Source organism: Podospora pseudopauciseta, chromosome 3 (genome assembly GCF_035222475.1).
Source record: "Podospora pseudopauciseta strain CBS 411.78 chromosome 3, whole genome shotgun sequence".
Classification (NCBI taxonomy): domain Eukaryota; kingdom Fungi; phylum Ascomycota; class Sordariomycetes; order Sordariales; family Podosporaceae; genus Podospora; species Podospora pseudopauciseta.
In genome coordinates, this window is record NC_085893.1 from 2682744 (window position 1) to 2704842 (window position 22099).

Here is a 22099-nt window from a genome sequence, read left to right on the forward strand (position 1 = left end):
CCGGGCGATTCTCTTGCGGCATTTTTTGTTTTTATACCCTGGTGGCTCTGGGCTGGTGGCGTTTTGGGGGGCAGGGCTGGGATCATCAATTTGCATTTCGTTGCGCGTGTTTCTTCGCCTCCTTTTCTTTTTGCTCGGACGACTGGCTGTACCTTATTTTTTCCACTTTTTCACGGCGGCTTTTTTGTTTATTTTACGCCTAGCAGCGCGTATACCCCTTGCTCTGTTTTGCTTCGACACGCACCTAATATTCTTCATGGCAACAACACACCAACATTACTATGTAATTGGAGTCGACAAAGAGCGAGCGTCCCCTTGCTTTTTAGGACTGTACAACATCAGATATGTGTCTTTGGCAGCCTTACTCGCTCTCAACACCGATACCATGCTGCACATCCTTTGCGACATATCGCTACACCACTTGCTTGCGGGGAGGAGGATATGGGAGATTAGAAAGGGGTTCTCTACTTGCTGAGCATGGCAAAGGGTTTATAGCGGCATGGTCATATCAGTTCTCAGGGATCTCGGTTTCTATCGATGGATCTGGATACTTAAACAGATGGGATGGGGGTCAGGTGGAGGGGCAAGTGTCAGAGATGGACTATTTGTATATATACTGCATTTTTATCTGCGTAGAGTGCGAAGGTGGTGAAATGTGACTGAGAAGCATGGTGTTTTTGGGAGAGAATTGAAAAGGGGGGAAGTTGAAAAGGGGGAAGCCCACACTGTGAGGTATGCATATAGCGGGGTTGTTTATGCGGGGGATGCATATATAGACAACATGCATCATCATCTTTCTCATGAACAGGAGCGCTGTCAACTCTTCAAACATACAAAAAGTGACTTGTGGTTGAAAATCTCCAAGAACGCGGATTGAAGACCAGGATTGTTGAAAACTGTCTGGGATTTTTTAACTCACCGAGTCAGACGGCGACGACATCTAAACTCGCGACCGCAATCCAGCTTTGACGCGTTTACTTGCATCATCAGTGAACACCACCACCTCTGTGAGATTGGAGACAGTAGAACTCAACATCAGCGACATCAAACGGACATTTTACGAGAAATCCCCGAACCGATGCTCAAAATATCCATCGGCAGCACCTTACCATCACGGCAGTCCTAAGTAGGCTCTACAACCACCACAACCACCACCTGCCAAAAACAATGTCCACATCTGTTCAACTACACCCACCAGCCCTCACTTCCCCCGACCACCCAGTTGTCAACTCTCCACTCCCGCAACTCTTACAAACACCACACGGCCTTGCGCTGCTGGAGTTACAAGGGGCGATCAACCTCACCCAGTCAGAGTCTGGGGAGCTAATCCAGATAGGACAGTTGGTATGCCCTCCCTTCCCCCCACCCCCCCTCCCTCCTTCCCTCCCTTTCGAATTACTAACAATCAATAGGTCTTTCCAGATTATGTAGAAGGGGAGACAACAGGGGAGGGCCCGTGGATAAAAAAGGTGTACATGTACATCGGGCAGCATCAGAAACTTTTCGGGGAGGTGAAGAAATTGGTTAATGCGTTGGCGGTGGTGAGGAAACGACAGCGGGATGGGGGGACAGGGGATGAGCTGGAGGTGGTGGAGATTGTAAAGTGGAAGTTGGTGTTTAGTGGGCGGCCTGAGCCGGTGACGAGCTCGGGGTTGGAGAGGGAGAGGGTCGGGGGGGAGAATAAAGGGGAGGGGTGATAGTAGAGTGGAGGGGAGAAATGTTGAGGGGGGAAGGGGGTATGAACGTGGTAACTGTCGGTTTGTGTGGGCTGAACCTAAACATGGGGCGTCTGAAATTTACTCTCAAAGAACACGAGGAAATGGCGTAAAAGCTTATCTCTCAACAACAACAACTGGTCACTCCGATGGCTGCTGTGAATCACGACCGGCCTGGCCAGCAGGGAGGATAACTATCGCAACCCGCGCACATGTAGCTGGGTAGACCACAAAGGGAGGCGAGTTGACGTCAACATCGAAGCAAGCCTGTAGCATAGGGGGCAACTGGGCTGAGATAGTGTGAATATCATGACCAAATTTTACTTGTTACTATCTCAAACAGCCAAAGGCTTCGTCCTCCCCAACCCCTCCCTCCCATAATAATCCATCGGGTACGCACCACTTCCCCAATCCTCCCTCTCATTCAACGCCACAAGCGCCTCATACGGCGTCAGCAGCGGCCTAGGAAACGCATACCCCCAATCGATACTCAACCGTGGACAAGCAACCTGCACCCAGCACTCCACCTCCCCTTCCCCGCTCATCATCCCCAGCTTCCCAGGAAAAATCTCACTCAGCAACAAATTCACAAACGGAATCCCCATCTTTGTCAGCTTCTCCTCTATCAGAGACAACGTATGCGGGTTCCCCTGCCTCCCCAACGACCCAAGAATCAACCCCCACTTCTTGGCCGTTTTCGCCGTCTTAATCGCTTGCCTCCGCAAACCCTGCATCTCGTCGTGACCGTAGACTTCATGAGTGAGTTTCCTCGAGTAAGGGTCGTACCGGTAGGCCGGGATGGAAGGGTTGTGAATCATGATCGACTCGAGGTGAAAGTGCCCGTCACCGAGGTAAAGGATCAGATCTACCGGGTCGGTCGTGTACGTTGACAGGTTGGGGGAGGTGCACCCCAATATCTCACCCTTTGACAACGGGGCAATCTGAGGGACGATGATGTTGAACCCGGCTTTCTCGAGCGTGGACTTGACCCCGTGGATGGTGGCGTTGAATTGGATTGTGCCTACCAGAGCGATGGTTTTGCCGGGGGAGAAGTTACGCTCCAGCGAGGCGAGGAGGTGGGTCGTGTCGATGGAGATGTCGACAAAGACGTAGAGGGTCTTGATCTTGGTGACGTCTACCGGGATGAGGCAGGAGTGGGCGTAGTGGATTAGGAGGTCGCAGCCCATGGCGCGGGCGGTGTAGTCGTCTATGCAGCAGGCGCCGTACGTGACGTCGCCCATGATGAGAGTTTCGATGCCGGGGCAGAACTGGGTGAGGATGTCGGAGACGGTGGTGGCGAAGAGGAGGAGGCCTTCGGGCATTTGGAGGGCTACTCTTTTGGCCGAGAGGGAGCGGATGCGGTGGATGGTTTTGGGGATTTCAAAGGAGTAGTTTGAAGGGAGGAGGGAGATGGCGGACTTGAGGGCGGGGTCGTTGAGGATTTCGGGGGGGACTTGGTTGAGGAGTCTGGGGGCTCTCCTTGGTTGGGCCACTGAGGGGTGTTAGCATGGTGTGTTGTGAATAAGGGGTGGTGAGAATGTACCTTGGATAGCTCCGCTGTCTTCAATGGATGATGAAGCATTGCTTGAACTGTTCTTTGCGGCGGCCTCGGCGGCGGTACGTCTGCCGACGAATCGCTTCTTTGGCTGTTTGACTACCTTTTGAGGTGGTGGTGGTTGACTGGCCTCGATATCGGCTGCGATGCCCACATCCACAAGGGCTCTGTCTTCCTCCATCGTGAACCTCGCTTTCAGTCTTCAGTCTTCAAGGAGGGGCGATGAGGGCCACTTTTTGATAAGATAAGACAGGAAGTGGAAAACAAAGAAGAAACTCCTGAGCAGATTCTCGCACAAAATAAAGGTGAAGTGAGAGTCTGGATGTTGACTTGAGGTCCTATGTGTTCTTTCGCAGACCTTTGTTATCAGAAATGGCTTGTGAGATAGCCTTCATGAAGATGAAGCGCACACATGGCATTCAGATGTAATGGCATGGATCAAAAGATGTTGTCCCTGAAAAGTGAGGCCCCACCCAAAAGGCCAGGCGGGGCTTGGCACAGTCCATTCACTCTGGCCCAGAGGTCCGCGATTCACTTTGGCAGAGTGGGGCGGTGAGGTGCTCCCGCCCAATTAGCGTCGGCAGAAAATGTGCCCTAAGAATTCACATCGCTGTGAGCACACAAAATCTTTCTCTTGTTTTCCCGTGTAGACCCGGAGTCCATCGTCAACAAACGTCGTTGCCAGCATCATCGCCAACATGAAGGTGAGCCACCATACCCATTTACGAATTCCTACAATCGATACGCAATTGCTGCCGCCTTCAACTTGCGATTTCGACGACTTTTCCGATCGGCGCTGACGATTTTCCCTCGATAGCTGAACATCTCCTACCCAGCCAACGGCTCTCAGAAGCTCATCGACATTGAAGATGAGCGCAAGCTCCGCCCCTTCCTCGAGTAAGTGGTCGAAGAGAAGGTTCCGACTCAAAAGGAAACAGCTAACTGATCAATTCTCACAGGAAGCGCGTATGTACCATCGAAATACCCGACATCTCTCTCGAATGAACCGAATTGCTGACCGACCGAATTAGATGGGCGCTGAGGTCCCTGCCGATTCCCTTGGCGATGAGTGGAAGGGCTACATCTTCCGCATCACTGGTGGCAACGACAAGCAGGGTTTCCCAATGAAGCAGGGTGTTATCGCCCCTACCCGTGTCCGCCTCCTCCTCTCCGACGGCCACTCCTGCTACCGCCCCCGCCGCACTGGTGAACGCAAGCGCAAGTCCGTTCGCGGCTGCATCGTCGGTGCCGATCTCTCCGTCCTCGCTGTCGCTATCGTCAAGCAGGGTGAGCAGGAGATCCCCGGTCTCACCGACACCGTTCACCCCAAGCGCCTCGGCCCCAAGCGTGCCACCAAGATCCGCCGCTTCTTCGGCCTCAGCAAGGATGACGATGTATGTGCTACCTTCTCGGTCATATCCGTCATCGCCTACCCTTGAGCTTTGAGGATTAGACATCCCAAATTTCGGGTAGAGTCTGAGTGCTAATATCTGTCGAAACTAGGTTCGCAAGTACGTCATTCGTCGCGAGGTCACCCCCAAGGGTGAGGGCAAGAAGACCTACACCAAGGCTCCCCGCATCCAGCGTCTCGTCACTCCCCAGCGCCTCCAGCACAAGCGTCACCGCATTGCGCTCAAGCGCCGCCAGGCCGAGAAGGTCAAGGATGAGGCCGTACGTATTTCGTACTCTAGGGATGATTTTGCAACATGTACTGACTATCAGCACAGAATGAGTATGCCGCTATCCTTGCCAAGCGTGTCACCGAGGCCAAGGCCGCCAAGGTTGATGCTCGCAAGCGCAGAGCTTCCTCCATGCGCAAGTAAAGAATGAGTGTTGTTTAATGGGTCTCTCGGGTTGCTTTGGGAAAATGGGTACGGCGTGCTGGCTGGCCGGCTCATCTGCGAACGTGTAAATGGCTTTAGAAACGGTCTTCACGAATGTCAGCATGAGTCTCTTTGAGAATCACCTCAACGGCGTTTTTGTTCCACCGGGAAGGCGTGTGGTTGAGCGACGGAAGAGAAACCATGAATACCCTTTTTGACTTGCTCATATAGACCCATGCAGCCAAAAATTGTGAAACTGTGATACCCTATGTTTTTGGTGATTCTTATCCCTGATGATGCAGCAGTCTACTATTGAGAGCTATGATATTTGGACGCTGCTCTGTTTCTGAATGCAGCATGGTTTCAAGAAATAGACGGCTTCTCGAAGGAAAGAAAAACAAGGATATGCGACCCTGCAGATCCATGAGTGCACGTAAGCAGGTTGTATTGGGCATAACCGCGGACTCTCTTGCCTGGCAGATCTCCTGGCTAGGTACAATTTCCGAAGGCGCTTTCTGTTGGGACTTTGGCGTCGGGGTGAACCCATTCATGCTGCCTGTGGTAGGTTCAGCCAACTTATGTCAGGCGTAAGCCAGGTGTGCTCTCCAAGTGCCAGTATGACATGTAGAATTTGTAAGCTTGATGGCCCGGCTTCTTAGAGGCAGACATGTGTGTCCCTTTGTTCGACATTTGGTTGTCGAGGGACACTAGCTGAGTGGCTTTGGGGGAATATGATGGAGGGAATTGTAAGTCGACATGTCATTAAGGCATATCTCGAAGCTTTACAATATCACATCGTGAACAACCAAAACGCTGAAAGATAGACATTACCTGCTCAAGGACAGGCAGCATGTCTCTCGAGATGGTCCATGCCTTGGATGAGAATAGAAATGCCTCTTTGACTATCTTACAAGGCTTGTTGGCTATTTCTTAAGGCTTTGATTCGACATGTCTAGATAATTCTGTCCACGACGTAACATACAACTACCTCTCCACAATCCTACACCACCTTATCCATGTGATGGATGGCGTGAAAGGCAGCTGGGCTGGCTGGCTCCATTATCAAAGTGGGGGTTTTGGGACGCCCAGCTTGCCCCTCCACGTTTGCTGCTGGCAATGCATTTCCAGGCAGGTCCGCAGCAAAGAGTTTTCTGAGGGGGGCGGGGAAGGAGCAATCATATATATGACAGTGTGATTTATAAGAAATGAAAGATTTCCACCCGTGTAGCTTCAACTGAAGTGCTGCTGATTAGAAGTGCAGTATCGTGTATTGTAATACAGTGTACACTGTACCCAGCCTAGAAAAGCTCCGGACGTAGTGAGGTGGAAACAGAAGCTCCTGCCCCACCACAGAATTAACAGTCACCCGGCGGGCAGCAGTGGACCCGCGGGATCACTCCAAGCAGTACCTGACTGGCAGCTGCCGTCATTGGCTTCGACGCCTTTCACTGGTTGCTTCTGCTCTTTTCGACCTCAAATCCCAAATCCCCAAACCGAGACTTTCTCCCACTCGCAAAGTCACAACCCACTCCCATCAAACTGCGGCACGCCTGCAACTCACGGCGAGGGCAAAAAGACCATCTGCAACATCAGCAACTAGACAAGATACTTGACCGACTCCCTGTATTTCTCAAGGCGACCTGCACTCGTCTTTGGCCGTCCTCGGACCAGGTCTCTAGCATCGAGCAGCTGTCTTCCGCTGCTGCCCGTCGAATTGCATCCATCGGCCTTCAACCATCGGCCGGTCCATCACCCAACCACGACGCTGCTGCCGCGGCACTTTATTTATCACGACCCGACGACACCACACATCGATACCCCGCCACGACACTTGACGACTCCCATCATCGACTCGCCCACATCTTGAAAGCATCACCAGCTTCCGCCTCTTCCGCAAGGCTGCGGGCTTCGCGAACAAGGCTGCCGTCCGTTGGTGGGACGTGCGGGTAGTGGAGGGGGAGCGTCGATTTCCTTTTGCCCACGCGGCTTAGCCGCTCCGTCAAGATGGGCAAGATCACCAAAACTATGCAGTCTCGGCACAAGGAGACCTTGGTAAGCTTCAGTCGTGCTAGCTACCCCGCTGGCTGTGCCCCTCAGTCCAGATATGCTAACTTTGTGTGTGTGGTAGTCGCCGTGGCTCGAGAAATATGTCGAGGAGACAACCTCAACACCATTACCACTTCTGCCCAAGAAGCTTGGCGAGTTCCCAAGTAGATGGCCATTCCCGCGCGGAGACTTGTACCACTGGATCCCGCTGCTGAACCGCTTTGACAATATCTTGGAGGCTTTTTGCGCCACCCACGGCTTGAACGAAGGCTTCCAGACAAGGGATTTCACCTGCGAGCTTCTGTTGAACCAGGCGGCGCCGGTAGAGTACTGTGATGACCAGCCATGGAGCAAGGATCGTCTCGGCCAGCTTGGTTTCGGGGAGGATGGAGATTGCCAGCTAATCATCGCCATACTCAACTTTTCACAGATGCTCCTCCAGCACTGCGGAAACCGAAGCATATATGGGAGTAGCAGCCGTCTGAACGACTTGTTGAATACCACATCTCTCACTCTTGTTCGTGCCACTCTTGAGGTTTCCCTGGAGCTTGCTCAGCGGTATCATGCGTCTATGAAGCGCGTGACGCAGCCCTCTCGCCAAGTGAGCTCAGCCCTGCTTGCCAATCACTACAACATTGAGTTGGACCGCGTCAACCTGCTGGCTCAACCATTTGTCAAGACACCCGTGGCCCCTGTTGCTCGGTTCACCGATGTTCCACCTACCACCCCAGGCGCCCCCACGAGCAAGGCCAAGGACAAGACGTCAGGCGCCAGCTCCAGGAATGTGGCATCCATGTATGCCAACGATTTGGCTTCATTGGTGGTTCAAGGATCTACTGATGAAAGTCAGTGGAACGGCTGGGGCGACCTCAAGGTCGTCTATTATCCCAAGGCTGAAGGCACAAAGACCCCAGCGCCAGAGGCCCAATCGTCAGACCGTGCATCTTCGTCCACCATTCCACCAACTCCCACGCCTCTCCGACGCAGCGCCACCAGCGTCTCACAAACCCCCCGCTCGAACAGACCGTCAGGTCCTGATGACAGTCCCTCCAATAGGCACGGTAACGGGGACGATCATGCCCCCTCGGGGCCCAAGACACTCGAGATCCGTCAGACTGTGCTCAAGTCGACATCTATCTATGATCTCCTCAAGCAGTGCCCTGACGACATGCCCGCAGCTTCGAGATATGAGTTTTTGAACCGTCTGAGAATCGCAAAGGCGCTTCTTGGCTCAACCGAAGACAGACGCCAAGCCCTGGCTGTTCGTCTGTTGGCCATCACGAACCTTGCTTCCATCCACCACGAGCAAACCTTTATCGAAAAGGTCCTGAAGCAGGACAACGATGAGCCTCGGAAATACCAGTTGGTGTACCAGCTTGCCGAGTTGATTCACCCTTCAGTCGACGGTGCAGAGGACACCCCCTTGTGGCTACAGGCCATTGCGCTCGGGACACTGGAGGGCATCGTTGGCATTCAAGCCAAGTATCAAGACATCGTGTCCGCTCTGAATGCGAACGTTAATCACGGCGTTCTCATGTATGTGGTTCGTAAGGCTGTTGCCAGCATGAAGCAGGACGACCCCGACATGGACAACGGCAAGGTTACGGATGCTGACAAGTGGCGTTCGAAACTGTTTGGTCTGGCTCTCCACATGATTGTGTCGCAGCGGATTGGCCCCGAGATGACCTCCAACGGACTGCTGGAGGTGCTGATTGAAATTCTCAAGCTCCGCACCAAAACGGCACAGCTCAACTGGAGCATGGTTGTGGCTTTCCTCGACACGATCGTCTACAACTACACGGTGGCGTTCCCGGCACTCAGCAACGCCTCGGGCCTCGACGCCATTGCCGACCTTATCATCCACGTTGTCCATTCATCCAAAGAGCTGGCAGAAAAGGGACTGGGGACCAAGCCCGAATTCCACGCGCAGCTGGTCGACTATGGAATTCCCTTCTATCATCAGCAGACGGTGAAATGGCTGCTTAAGTTCCTCCATCACATTCTGCAGAGCCCGCTCTCGTTCGGTGCCAATACAGACCGCTTGTTGAGAAACCTGGTCGACAACTCCAAGTTGCTGGTCAGTCTCCGTACCGTCATTGAAGAGCCGCGTCTCTATGGCTCTGTGGTTTGGACAAACGCAGTCACGCTCTTGAGCGACTTCCTCAACAATGACCCCACCAGCTTTGCGGCCCTTTCAGAGTCGGGTATGGTACAGAGCTTCTTGAGCACCCTCACAGGTGAGAAGGTTGGCCTTCCTCAACCAGAGGGCTCGCCAAGACCTGAGGAGAACCCGGAGGAAGCAGCATCGCCGGCTTACTCGAACGACTCACTGCTGCTTGATAGTGCTGATAGCCGTCCGCATCCACCCACAGAAGACATGATGAACGAGTCTCGGGAGCGTCCCCTTGCCCACGGCGTCCTTGCGTCCAACGATGCCATCAATATCATTCCCCAGGTCTTGAACTCTATCTCCCTCAACAATGCCGGTATGAAGATGGTGGTGTCGTCAAGGTCCTTTGATCACTTTCTGGAAATTTTCTTCAGCCCCGAACACGTCCAGATCATGTCGAGGTCTGACCTTGATCTTGCCGCCAACATTGGCTCAAGCTTCGACGAGCTTGCCCGTCATCATCCTCGCTTGCGTCCAACGATCTCTAACTCCGTCCTCGATCTGACAGCCAAGGTCGTTCATCTCGCCAACGACAAGGCAAAAGGAAAAGGCTTGGGGGCGCGTGGCTGGGGTGCAAACCTCTTGGTTGAAGACTCGGAAAAGAATATCTATGCCGCAGATAAGTCGCTGCTTGCCAAGGCAGGCACGCCGTTCTCATCTGGATCCAAGGAGAAAGGAAAAGATGTGAGCGATGATGCTGATGTCGAGATGGTGGATGCGGCCGGCGAATCTCCAGAGTGGGCTCCAGAGGTGACGAAGCGTTCGGAAGAGGTGCATCACGAGGTTACACCATACATCTGGGCGCTTTGTTCATTCCTGAGCGCTCTGTTTGCTAGCAACACCAACCTCAAACAGGCCTACGTCAAGAACGGGGGTGTCGAACTCTTACTCAATCTCTCCGAGTCTCCGGCCCTCCCAGAAGGCTTTGATAAGACGACGGCTTCGCGCATGCTCTCGCAAGTGCTTTCACACCTCATAGAGTGCTGCCCGGTTTTGGGGATCCCCTCTCTTCTCAACCGAATCGATGACACAATCGGGGTGCTTCAGCCACTCATGACCAGAGATGATTCGGAACCATTCTTCGCGCCATTCGTGTCAGGAGTCTCACTATCGAACGACAAGGGCGAGTGGGATCCGGAGCTGGTTCGTAGAGTGGCCAGTGGCAATGATATCATCAAGGCCATTGTTCGCTTGCAGAGCTTGGTCAAGACTTCGTACCAGTCCTTCCCATACGCCGCGAGACTGGGCTCGATTGTCATCCCGCCGTGCAATACTTATGATCTGTATGACAAGCTGATCAAGTCACTTGGAGCACTGCTACGCGACGCCGTGACGGAAGACTTGGCCATCAGGACACTGGTTCCGAAGCGCTGGACAGAGAGTCTTACCTCTCCAGACGGTGCTGAGCTATCAGTTGCCAAGCTCACGGTTGCCAACAGTGTCACTGCTACTGAGACTGCACCTGCTGCTCCGCAGGCCTCTGGCACCGAGGCCTCAGCCCAGCCCTCGGAACCCACGAAGTTAACCGCAGAGAAACAAGAGGTGCAGCAGTGGTTTCACAAGCAGAATTTCAACACCATCCACGATCTTTTGAGTTCATTGCACCGCAATGTTCTCCCGTTCTTTCAGACGATGAGCAAAGTGTTGTTGCCCAGACGATTCGACAACTTCAGCCGCTCCAATCAGTTGACAATTGCAGAAACCTTGGCCACCACAGTTCTGGAGCAGCTCAGATTTGTCCAAGATAAGCTGGATCAAGACAAGCTGGCTGGACTAGACTTCCAGCACTTCGCCACCACGTTCCAGTCCTTGCATGACATGTTAATTGATGTAACTCGGCAGACGGAGCGTCAAGGAACTGCCCTGCTTCTACCCGTCCTTATCGCCTTCAAGGAGAATGGCGGTATTGACCTGTTGAGCAGCATGCTCGAGAAGTTTGCTGATGATATCTGCAGTGTCCCAGCTGACTCGACTGCTCGTGAGGAGTCACCAAAGGTGCGGCAAGCAACGATGGGGATGAAGAGGATCCTGGACATTTACCACATCGTTGTTAGCGGCAAGAATGTCACTGAGTCCCTCACCTCCACCAGCCTTCCCAAGGCTGCAGAGCGGAACCGCGAGTTTGGACATCAGCTCGTCGTGGAGTTGAGGGTGGCCATTCTGCCTGTGGTGCGCAAACTGTGGGAGTCTCAACTGGCGGAGAAGGTCGAGACGGTCGTCTTGAGTAAGATGATTGATATACTTCAAACGATTGCCGCTGCCGATTCTGAGTCCAACGCATACCGCAGGTCTGACAAAACAGGTCCGCCCCCAGTGTTTAAGGATCGGAAGCGTGTGTCGTTCAACTGGGAGGGTGAAGCCAATGTCAACGTCAAGAAACTTATCGACAAGGGGAACGACGAGGAGCTCAGCCGGGAGGCCATCTACCGCGCGAACGGAAAGCTCGAGGATGCCATGGAATACTGTAGGGCGTTCGATCCTGCGAACAGCAGCAAGGGATGGGCTTTCAAGCGGAACCCTATCCCAGAAGAGGATGCATACAAGGAGCCGCCTCCGCCTCCGAAGCCAGAACAAGCACAACCCGACCAAATTCCGGTGGTTTCCCAGCCAGTTGTGCCTTTGGGAGCAGAGCCAATGGCACTGGATCCCATGCCGGGGATCAACAGCCTCATCCATGATGCTATCGGTGAAGCCGATTCGGGAGATCACTCGTCTGATGAGTCCAACGACACCAGTAATGAGAGCTCAAGCCAGCATTCCGCACAGGAGGCCCCTTCTACGACGGCTGCGCCCACACAACAGGCACCGACCTCGTCATCGGTCGCCGCTGTACCGCCGAATCCCCCTTCGGTTACGAAGGAGGACTTGGACGACGAGCGCGCGCGACTGGCCAACGATCTAATTGACCGGTGCTTAGACGTCATCAGAGCTCATCCTGACTCTGTCTTTGAGATCTCGGACTTGATTCAGAACATGATCCTCAAGACAGACAACGAACAAAAGCGGACCGAGGTCGGCGAAATTCTTGCCAACGCCCTGCTTTCGCTCCATGCGAATGATGAGGCTGACAAGAAGGCCAACGGTGGGACCATTGCGGCCTATTCTCATCTCTTGTCACTGTTGCTGCAGAACAGCTCCTTCTTTAAATCCACGCTGCCGACGTTGAGGCAATACATTGAAGAATATCTCAGTTTTCTCCAAGTTCCTTCGAACTCTGGCGAGGAGCTGCCTCCGTGGATGCCATATGTGCTCCTGGTCTTCGAGACGCTCTTGATTGACGAGGAGCAGCTTCCCGATATTAAGTGGAAGCCGCCTGCCAAAGAGGAGGACCCAGTTGAGGAGCCTGTCTGGGCTACCAAGGTTCCCACAATACCGCTCAAGGAGCGTTCTGGTTTGCTCTCAGCGGTCTTGGAGATCCTCCCGCGCATCGGCAAGGAAGAGGCACTTGCTGTCTCCGTGCTGCGGATTCTTGTCATTCTCACCAGGGACCATGGGATGGCCAAGACGGTGGGCGAGAAGAGAAATCTGCAGCGCCTGTTTGTCATGGCAAAGCAGTTGTGTGCTGGCGGCTCGGGTCCTCTCAACCGGTCACGCATCACGGACTACATCATGACAATCCTCCGTCACATAGTAGAAGACGAAGACATCATCCGCCAAGTGATGCAGAATGAGATTCGCCAGTTCCTCTCGTCAAGCTCGAGAAGCGGCCGAAACTACGACGCCCAGACGTTCCTCAAACACCTTTCGCATGTCGCTCTTCGGTCGCCCAAGTTGTTTGTGGAAACCACTGGTCAGCTCGTGAAGCTAGTCAAGTGGTCGGTCCCTGAGGCCAGGGAGTCTTCCTCACGTTCCAACTACCAGATCGTTCTCAAGCCAGCGCCGGCTGCAGAAGAGGAAGCCAAGCCAAAGGACAGTTCAGTCGAGCCCACGGTTCAGGCGACTGAGGATCTGAGCATCAACGATGTGAAGCCGTCGACAGAGTCTGCCGACAAGGAGATGACAGACGCGCCCAAGACTCCGCTCGACATCAAGCGTCCTGTTCTTGAAAACCCAGATGGCGTGGTTCATTTCTTGCTTTGCGAGCTTCTCAATTACCGAGAGGTTGATGACAAGGAGGTCCCGGCTGTGCCAGCCAAGGAAGCCAGCAAGACTGATAACAAGACTGCAGGCGAGACATCAAGTGCGGAGGAAGATGCCACACCGGCTCCCGCAGACGAAGAGGTTCCCGAGCCGAAGAAGGACGAAAAGAAGTCTTCCAAGCCGACCTTCAAGGCAGAGGATCACCCCATCTTCATCTACCGGTGCTTCCTCCTCAGCTGCCTGACAGAACTTCTACAGAGCTATACGCGTGCCAAGGTGGAATTCATCAACTTCAAGCGTAGTGCGCCGATGCAAACCAACACCCCCATCAAGCCTAGATCGAGCGTACTTAATTATCTGCTCAATGACCTGCTTTCTCCAGGTTCGGCCAGCTTGGCAGCAGAGACGCCGGTGGCTAAGAAGAAGTCTTCGATATCTGCTCAGGCACAGAGCGTGCTTGTGGCTCTTGTGGCTCGTACCGGCGAGAAGCCGTATGACCGACACCGTGGCAATTGGGAGTATGATGACGAGCCCGATCTTCTGTTTGTACGTCGATTTGTTCTCGACACGGTTCTTCGTGCTTACAAGGACGCTTCCACTCCTGGGGAGTCGTTCGATGTGCGCTATCCCCGGATGATTGCGCTGGCCGAGTTGATGAGCCACATGATCGGGGAAAAGGACAAAGACGCCAACTCGAGGGGCGCAAGTCAGGATCAGGGACTCACCAGATCTTATGCTCAAATCAAGCGGTTGATGTATGAGAAGGGATACCTTGCCACATTGACAGCATCCATCGCCGACATCGACCTCACCTATCCCGATGTGAAGCGCACCATCAAACATATTCTCCGCGTGCTGCGGTCTTTGACAAAGACTGCATCGGCCCTGAGTGAGCTGGACATAATTCCTGCCACCGCGACGGGTGACCAACCGGAGGACGACTTTGCGTCTGCGTCATCCCTTTCTGACATGGACGACGAGCGCGAGGAAACCCCCGACCTCTACCGCAACTCCACACTCGGCATGCTCGAGCCCGGACGGGAGGATGATTATTACTCGGATGAAGAGGAAGATGGTATATTCTCCAATTTTGCTGCTCAAATAGACGAACTGTTACTAATGGGGGTAGATGACGACGAAATGTACGACGAAGAGGTCTACGAGGATGAGTTGGACTATGGTGACGAGATGTCCCAAGATGAGGAGGATAACCCTAGCGACGAGGACGAAGAAGAGCTTGGCGAAATGGGCGAAGTCGAGGGTCTTCCTGGTGACCCTGGCGTTGTCGAAGTCATCATGGGTGAAGACGACGACGAAGATGAGGATATGGACGAGGATGACGAAGACGATAGCAACGAGGATGATGAAGACGAGGTCGGCTCTGAAGACATGGAGGATGTCGAAGACCAAGTCGAGATCATGGACGAGGAAGGAAATCCCATTGGCGACGATGGTGATGATGGTTGGGAGAGTGAGACGGACGAGGAGGATGAAGAGGGTGAGGAAGAACTTGACTATGAGGCAGAAGCCCAGAATCTTCACAACGCCCAAATGATGCAAGAGCTCGCGGAACTGGAGTCTATCACCCGCCGTCGCTTCGAGCTTAGGGGCCTTGCTGCTGCCGGCGATGCCGATGAGCTTGATGGCGAGGACATCCACGAGTTTGACGACGAACACTACATGGACGATGGTGGTCCTGAAGATGACGGTATGAGTTTTGTTCGGGTGACTGAGTCAAGATATGGATTGCTAACTGGGTTTTCAGAAGAAGAGGAAGAGGAAGAGGTTGACGACGACATGTATTACGAACAGGGACATCCCCATGATGATTTCCTCCCTGGCAATATTTCCGGTAGTCTCGGATGGGACTTGGCCGTTGAGCCTCACCACCGCGTCCGAGGCGGGTTCAGTCGAAGAAACCCGTTCCCCGCTCCATTTGGGGTTGGAGATCTGCGGCACATGGGATCCTCCGGTAGGCTCTCTGATTTCTTTATTCGTCTGCGGCAACAAGTTGGCGCAACCCTTCAACGCCTCGATGATTTGCAAGCAACTTTGGACAGTGTTGAAATCAGCGTTGATGGGGGCAACGAAGGCTCAGAGGACTTGTCACAGGCTCTCAGGACAGCATCACAAAAATTACTTGAGCGCCAACCAGCTGAACACCGTGCTAACGCCATTCCAGACTTTAGAAATTACTTTGGCAATACGAGCCGCGCTCCTCCCGCAGTACTTGACAGTCAGAGGAACCCGCTGTTGCTTCCCAGCCATAGATCTGGCCGAGATCAGTCTCCTCGTCACTCCGACCGGCAGTCTCTTCCGTGGAGCTCTCTCGGGTTACCCGAATCCTTTAGAGCCATGGCTACTCCTGACGGCCCCCTTGCCGTTCTCCACACCTTGGTCCAGAATATGCCCATTCCCCACGGTGCCGGGCCCGCACTTAGCCTTCAATTGACCTCAGAAGGACCTCATGGCGAAATCCGTCAAGTTAGCATCCCTTTGGATGCAGTTACTGGCAATCGTGTTGGTCGCTGGGAGCCTCGGCGCGATGTGTACCAGGAGCCCGCTCAAGCCGTCCAGTTCGTAGCGGCCCGCACTAATGATCGGTGGAAGGAAGAAGCCGGTATGATCTTTGGTCCTGCTCATCACGACAAGGTGTCCATCCTTATGGTGGGTGTTCTCGGCACCCTTGCGCCAGCCGCTATCCAGCAACTCAAGGAGCAGAAGGCTCGCGACGAGGAAAAGAAACAGAAGGAGGAGGCAGAACGCAAGAAGCGTGAAGAGGCCCTCAAAGAGTACGAGGCCCAGAAGGCTGAACAGCAAGCGGCCAAGGAGAAGAAGGAGGCCGAGGAAGAAGCAGAGCGCCAGCGCCAGGCCCAAGAACTCGCCGCTGCCGAGACTGCACGAGCAGTAGCCGAAGCTGCAGAGACGAACCGCGAGCAACAAGCCCAAGAAGAGCCCCAAGCTATGGAAGGTGTCGAGTCTAACAACGCCGCCCCCGAAGCTGCCCAGCAACCCGCCGCGGCTCCTACCGAGCGCATCATTACGACCATTCGTAACGGCGAGACGGTGGATGTGACCGACCTGGGAATCGACCCCGACTATCTCGCTGCGCTTCCCGAAGAGTTCAGAGAGGAGGTGATTGCGCAGACATTGACCACTCGACGATCCGAGGCCCGTCAACAAGCTCCTCCCGAGGGTGAAAATAGAGAGGCATTCCAGGAGTTCCTTGAAGCACTGCCCTCGGAGCTCCGGGACGAGATTGTTCAGCAAGAACGTCAAGAGCGCCGGCGCCGCGAGCGTGATGAGGCACGTCGCCAGAACAACAATGATCCTGCCCGACGACTTGCAGAGGCTGCCGAAATGGACGCCGCGAGTATCCTGCTGACGTTCCCTCCAGCCTTGCGCGAGCAAGTCTTGTTGGAACAGGGTGAGGACATAATGGATCAGTTGCCACCCGACTTGGCAGCCCAAGCACGCGCTTTGGCTCAGCAAAGCAGCCAGCAATATCGCGGCCCACCGCCTAATGCTCGCGCCGTGGCCGGAAGACAGGTCCTCGCCGAGCCAGCTGCTGTCAACGACGGTAAGCCCCAGCGCCGCACCATTGTGCAGATGCTTGACAAGGCCGGCGTTGCCACGCTTCTCCGACTCATGTTCATTACCCAGCATGGGTCCATCCGCAACTACTTGTTCGACGTATTCTCGTGTGTCTGCGAGAACCGACAAAACCGTCTGGAGGTTATCTCGACTCTGCTTCAGATTCTTCAGGATGGCAGCACGGATATGGATGCGGTTGAGCGCAGCTTTGGTCAGCTCTCCCTTCGGGCAAAGCAGGCCAAGGAGAAGGATGCCACCAAGACGCCCCAGAGTCTGAAGCGTACCTTCACCAACATCAGCACTCATAATCACCATCTCACCAACAACTCGGAAGTCTCGCCCCTTTTGATCGTACAGCAGTGTCTCGATCTTCTTCAGGATCTTGCTACAAAGAACGCTCACATCCCGTCTCTCTTCCTCACAGAACACGAGACCGTGGCGTCCACACTCAAGCGAAACCTCAGTCGCAAGGGTAAGGGCAAGGATGTCAACCTAAAGGCTCAGAAGTACGCGATCAACTGTCTCCTGGCTCTTCTTGATCGCAGCTTGGTTATGGAGAGCAGCGCTGTCATGCAGCTCCTCGCCGACTTGTTGAACAAGGTCACATACCCGCTTCAAGCACTCGAGCGGCGACGCAAAGAGGCTGAAGCGGAAGCCAAAAAGAAGGAAGAGGAGGCCAAGAAAAAAGAGGAGGAGAGGGCCAAGGGCGAGACTTCTGAGCCTGCTGTCGAACATGCCAACACAGAAGCTGTCAATATGGCCAATGTTCAAGCTCCTCCTGCTGCGGCTGCGGCTCCATCTGGCGATCAGCCCACCCAGGAAGACGCCCAGAAGGATGCCCAGGATAAGGAGACCAAGGAGACAAAGGAGACCAAGCCAGAGGAGAAGAAGGTGCGCCAGCTGACGCCCCCATATATCCCAGACCACAACTTGAAGCTGGTTGTCAATATCTTTGTGGCCCGCGAATGCAGCTCGAAGACATTCCAAAACACCATCTCAACCATCAAGAACCTTTCCAACATTCCCGGTGCCAAGAAGGTCTTTGGCGAGGAACTCGTGCGCCAGGCTAGAGTTCTTAGCGAGAACATCGTGTCAGACCTCAACGACCTCCTCCCATACATTCTCAAGGCTGAGTCCGGCACTGAGATTCAGGGCGTCGCCCTGGCCAAGTTCTCTCCTGGTGCTTCGGAGCAGAACAAGCTGTTGCGTGTTCTTACTGCCCTGGACCATTTGTTTGACAGCAAGGGTAAGGGCAAGAAGGAAGAGGGCGCATCTGAGGCCGAGGATAGCAAGGAGGGCACCAAGGAAGACCTCCTTGGTTCCTTGTATTGGAACCCAACCTTTGGTACTATGTGGGACAAGCTGAGCGCCTGCCTGAGCGCCATTCGACAGCGCGAGAACATGCTTAATGTGGCAACGATTTTGCTGCCGCTGATCGAGTCCCTGATGGTTGTTTGCAAGAACACCACCCTTGGTGACGCACCTTCGGTCCAGCACAAGGAGCTGCTCTTGTCCAGCCCGCCCCCTGAGAACCGTATTGCGGGTCTTTTCTTCAGCTTTACTGAAGAGCATCGCCGGATCTTGAACGAACTTGTCCGACACAACCCCAAGCTGATGTCGGGCACCTTCTCGCTCCTGGTCAAGAACCCCAAAGTTCTCGAGTTCGACAACAAGCGCAACTACTTCAACCGTAGCGTGCACTCCAAGACCGGTACCCAGCAGACTCGGCCTCAGTATAACCCTCTTCAGTTGTCAGTTCGCCGTGAGCACGTCTTCCACGACTCTTTCAAGTCTCTGTACTTCAAGACTGGAGACGAAATGAAGTTTGGAAAGCTCAACATTCGCTTCCACGGCGAAGAGGGTGTTGACGCTGGCGGTGTCACTCGCGAGTGGTTCCAAGTGCTCGCCCGCCAAATGTTTGACCCCAACTACGCCCTGTTCATTCCCGTGTCTTCTGACCGCACCACATTCCACCCGAACCAGCTCAGCAGTATCAATGAGGAGCATCTGATGTTCTTCAAGTTTATTGGTCGGATCATTGGCAAGGCCCTTTACGAGGGCAGACTTTTGGACTGCTACTTCAGCCGCGCGGTCTACAAGCGCATTCTCGGCAAGCCTGTGTCCGTCAAGGACATGGAGTCGTTTGATCCAAACTACTACAAGTCTCTTGTCTGGATCCTGGAGAACGACATTACTGACATCATCACCGAGACCTTCTCGGTCGAGGACGATGAGTTTGGTGTGACCAAGACTGTGGACCTCATTCCAGATGGCCGCAACATCCCTGTCACTGAGGAAAACAAGAGCGAATACGTCCGCTTGATTGTGGAGCACAAGCTGCTTACGTCGGTTAAGGACCAGATGGAGCATTTCTTGAAGGGTATGTGAATCCTGCTATGTGTGTTTTGGGGTATGGCTTTGACTAACATTTGGCTTCTAGGCTTCCATGACATCATTCCCGAGGAGCTGATTGCCATCTTCAACGAGCAGGAGCTGGAGCTTCTCATTTCCGGTCTCCCCGATATCGATGTGGATGACTGGAAGAGCAACACCGAGTACCACAATTACACTGCGGCCTCGCAGCAGATTCAGTGGTTCTGGCGCGCCATCCGCTCATTTGACAAGGAGGAGCGGGCCAAGCTTCTTCAGTTCGTCACCGGTACCTCCAAGGTGCCGCTCAACGGCTTCAAGGAGCTGGAAGGCATGAACGGAGTGAGCCGTTTCAACATTCACCGTGATTATGGCAACAAGGACCGTTTGCCCAGCTCTCACACGTGCTTCAACCGTAAGTTGTGCCTTATTCAATCAAGACTTGAATTAAATGACTGACTTTTTTTGGTCTCTAGAACTCGATCTTCCCGAGTACGAGAGCTACGACACGCTCCGCAGCCAAATTCTCAAGGCTATCACGGCTGGTAGCGATTATTTTGGCTTTGCTTGATCATTTTGGGGCACGAATTTTGCTATGGAGAGAGAATATGAAGAGGAGAAGAATAAAGAAAAAGCGGGAAAAGCGGGAATATTTGCTTATAAGAGAAGGATGGAGAAAAGGAAATTGGTCATCTTGTTGAGAATAGGGCAAGGAGATGGTTGCGAAAAGGGAGGCAAAGCAGAGAGTAGGGGGTTTCTGCCTGTCGGTGCAAGCGTCAAAGATATCCTGTGTATTGCTTTTTATTTAGTTTGGGGTGGCGGGTGGGCTATTACGAAGGAGGAAGGAGTTTTGTAACTGTTTTTGTTTTATTTTGTTTGTTTGTTTTTTCATGTAAAGGGGCACTCTCAGATTGCGGTGGTATAGGCTTAAGAGGGTTGGTTGGTGGAAGATGGGGAGGTGGATGCGGCTCGTGCAGGGGTCCGTGGATGCTTTTCTGTCTGGGTAGTAGGGGAAGCAGTGAATAGAGAGGTTGCCTTATGGTTATGACTTTGTGATTTGGTGATGTGTGTGGATGATGCTTGAATACTCAAACTTCAGATTGTAGCATAAACGTGAGCTAGGTTTTTTACATGTGGTGCCCTGAGCAGGATGGAGAACACCAGCTCGGTTGGCAATATCTGTTGACTTTTTTTGGGTGTAATTACTGCATCCTTGTGAGGATAATGATAATTATCATGAAGATTCCCTGCCTTGGTGTGTTCAAGTGTATGTGTGTGGTTGCGAGAAAAGAATTAGCATACATAGGTAAAGATATAATCGTATTATCGAGTCAAGTTCACATTTATCACCCTGACCAAACCATGAAAATGCCCACCTGATAGATTATTGTGCATGCGACCCAGATACGAGCTATACCAATCGTTTACGCTGCAACCAGCAGCGGCCTGGGTTCAGCAAAGCCTCCTCCCTCGGCCTCATGCAGTGCCTCGAGTCCACTGCATAAGAAAAGCCCCCCCGCCCAACGGATATCTATGTTCGAAACACGACAGTAGTCTCGTTTTCTCGTTTTTGTTTTGTCTATTCCTTGCGTCGTCGTTGCAACGTTGCCACACGGACCTACCTACCTACCTCAACCAACAACTCATGATGGTCGACAAGATCATGTAAGTAGCCCGTCCATTTTTTTTCTCTTCTCACTCCGGCTACCTACCGAACATTCCCCCCCTCTTTCGCTTCATCATCACCCCGAACCTACTTCTTTAAAGCAGGCATACCCCATCTTGTCTCCTCGGTTCAAATTACCGAAGATAAATCAACAAATGCAAATCCAGACCGCTTCCCCCCGCGCCTCACCCCCCCAAAGAGCCGCCGCCTTACACAAAGAATAAAGCAAGACAAATATCCCCATCTTCCGTGCGGAAGCCTACTTTTGCCCTGCCTGGATCCATGTTTGAATGACGTAGTAGGTCCCTTGTTAACAAGATTTTGGTTGAAGGGTAGGAGTCTCAGCTACGTGGCAGAGAGACAATCAAAACATGGTTTATCGAAAATAATAAGTAATCCTGGTATAGCTGAATACCTGGTAGAAAGAAAGAAAACTGTTCGTGTTGTAAGAAAATGCGGGCGGGTGCAGGTAGGGCGTGTTCGGTAAGGCAGGAAGGTATAGGTAGCTCTGCGGCGGTGGTGGTGGTTGTGGTTGTGGTTGTGGTGGTCGCCACCCCCTTTCAACCCCACACACACATCTACCACGCTTGTTTACCCATTGGGGGAGGGTTGTGGTTCCCAAAAATAGAATACTGTGTTTTTCAGCAAAAGTCAACAACAAAACGTAGAATGGTCTTGCAACAAGGAAAAAGCGCCGCCGTATGACGACGGTGTTTCGAACAACGGTGATCACGAGGCCGTGGTGGTGGTGGGTGGCATAACACCATCATCACCAGTTTCGATATGGCCGAGGAAACAAGGGCTGGATGAATCGACAGCTCGGCTCTTGAGTGTGCAAATGCCCCGATAAGGGTTAATCCCAGACCACCCCCTACGAGTCTGGGGGAGGCGTAAATTCTTGGTGAGACACCAGGTGATTGAACGAAGAGGTAAGAAACAGTTGTTCGACAATGAAAAAAAATATGGAAGGGCTCGGGTGTTGTTGTGTGACCCTCGAGCCAGGATTGTTTGCCAATATCTCGTTGTTGTGACCCTTGGTTTACGGAGTAGGCAGGTGGGTGGTGTTCCTGGCTGGCAAGG

General features: G+C 53.3%; 4 protein-coding genes across 4 annotated transcripts; 3 read left to right on the plus strand and 1 right to left on the minus strand.

Annotated features, from left to right (window-relative positions):
* Positions 1-1167: 1167 nt before the first annotated feature.
* Positions 1168-1431, plus strand: QC763_307615 (uncharacterized protein; the record flags this gene model as incomplete). Its single annotated transcript, XM_062911208.1, has 2 exons — positions 1168-1344; positions 1423-1431. The coding sequence occupies 2 exons, from the start codon at positions 1168-1170 to the stop codon at positions 1429-1431; spliced, it is 186 nt and encodes a 61-aa protein (XP_062767224.1).
* A 606-nt stretch (positions 1432-2037) lies between these two features.
* Positions 2038-3680, minus strand: DPH1 (Diphthamide biosynthesis protein 1). Its single transcript, XM_062911209.1, has 2 exons — positions 3259-3680; positions 2038-3207 (listed from the first exon to the last, which is right to left on the minus strand). Exons 1-2 carry the CDS (start codon positions 3449-3451, stop codon positions 2051-2053), a joined length of 1350 nt encoding a protein of 449 aa, XP_062767225.1. The 5' UTR covers positions 3452-3680; the 3' UTR covers positions 2038-2050.
* An 82-nt stretch (positions 3681-3762) lies between these two features.
* RPS6 (40S ribosomal protein S6) lies at positions 3763-5405 on the plus strand. Its single transcript, XM_062911210.1, has 6 exons — positions 3763-3974; positions 4088-4167; positions 4230-4236; positions 4302-4664; positions 4774-4941; positions 4998-5405. The coding sequence occupies exons 1-6, from the start codon at positions 3969-3971 to the stop codon at positions 5091-5093; spliced, it is 720 nt and encodes a 239-aa protein (XP_062767226.1). The 5' UTR covers positions 3763-3968; the 3' UTR covers positions 5094-5405.
* A 1111-nt stretch (positions 5406-6516) lies between these two features.
* Positions 6517-20604, plus strand: TOM1 (E3 ubiquitin-protein ligase tom1). The gene is made up of 4 exons (XM_062911211.1): positions 6517-7145; positions 7222-19363; positions 19424-19768; positions 19830-20604. The coding sequence occupies exons 1-4, from the start codon at positions 7098-7100 to the stop codon at positions 19922-19924; spliced, it is 12630 nt and encodes a 4209-aa protein (XP_062767227.1). The 5' UTR covers positions 6517-7097; the 3' UTR covers positions 19925-20604.
* Positions 20605-22099: the final 1495 nt, after the last annotated feature.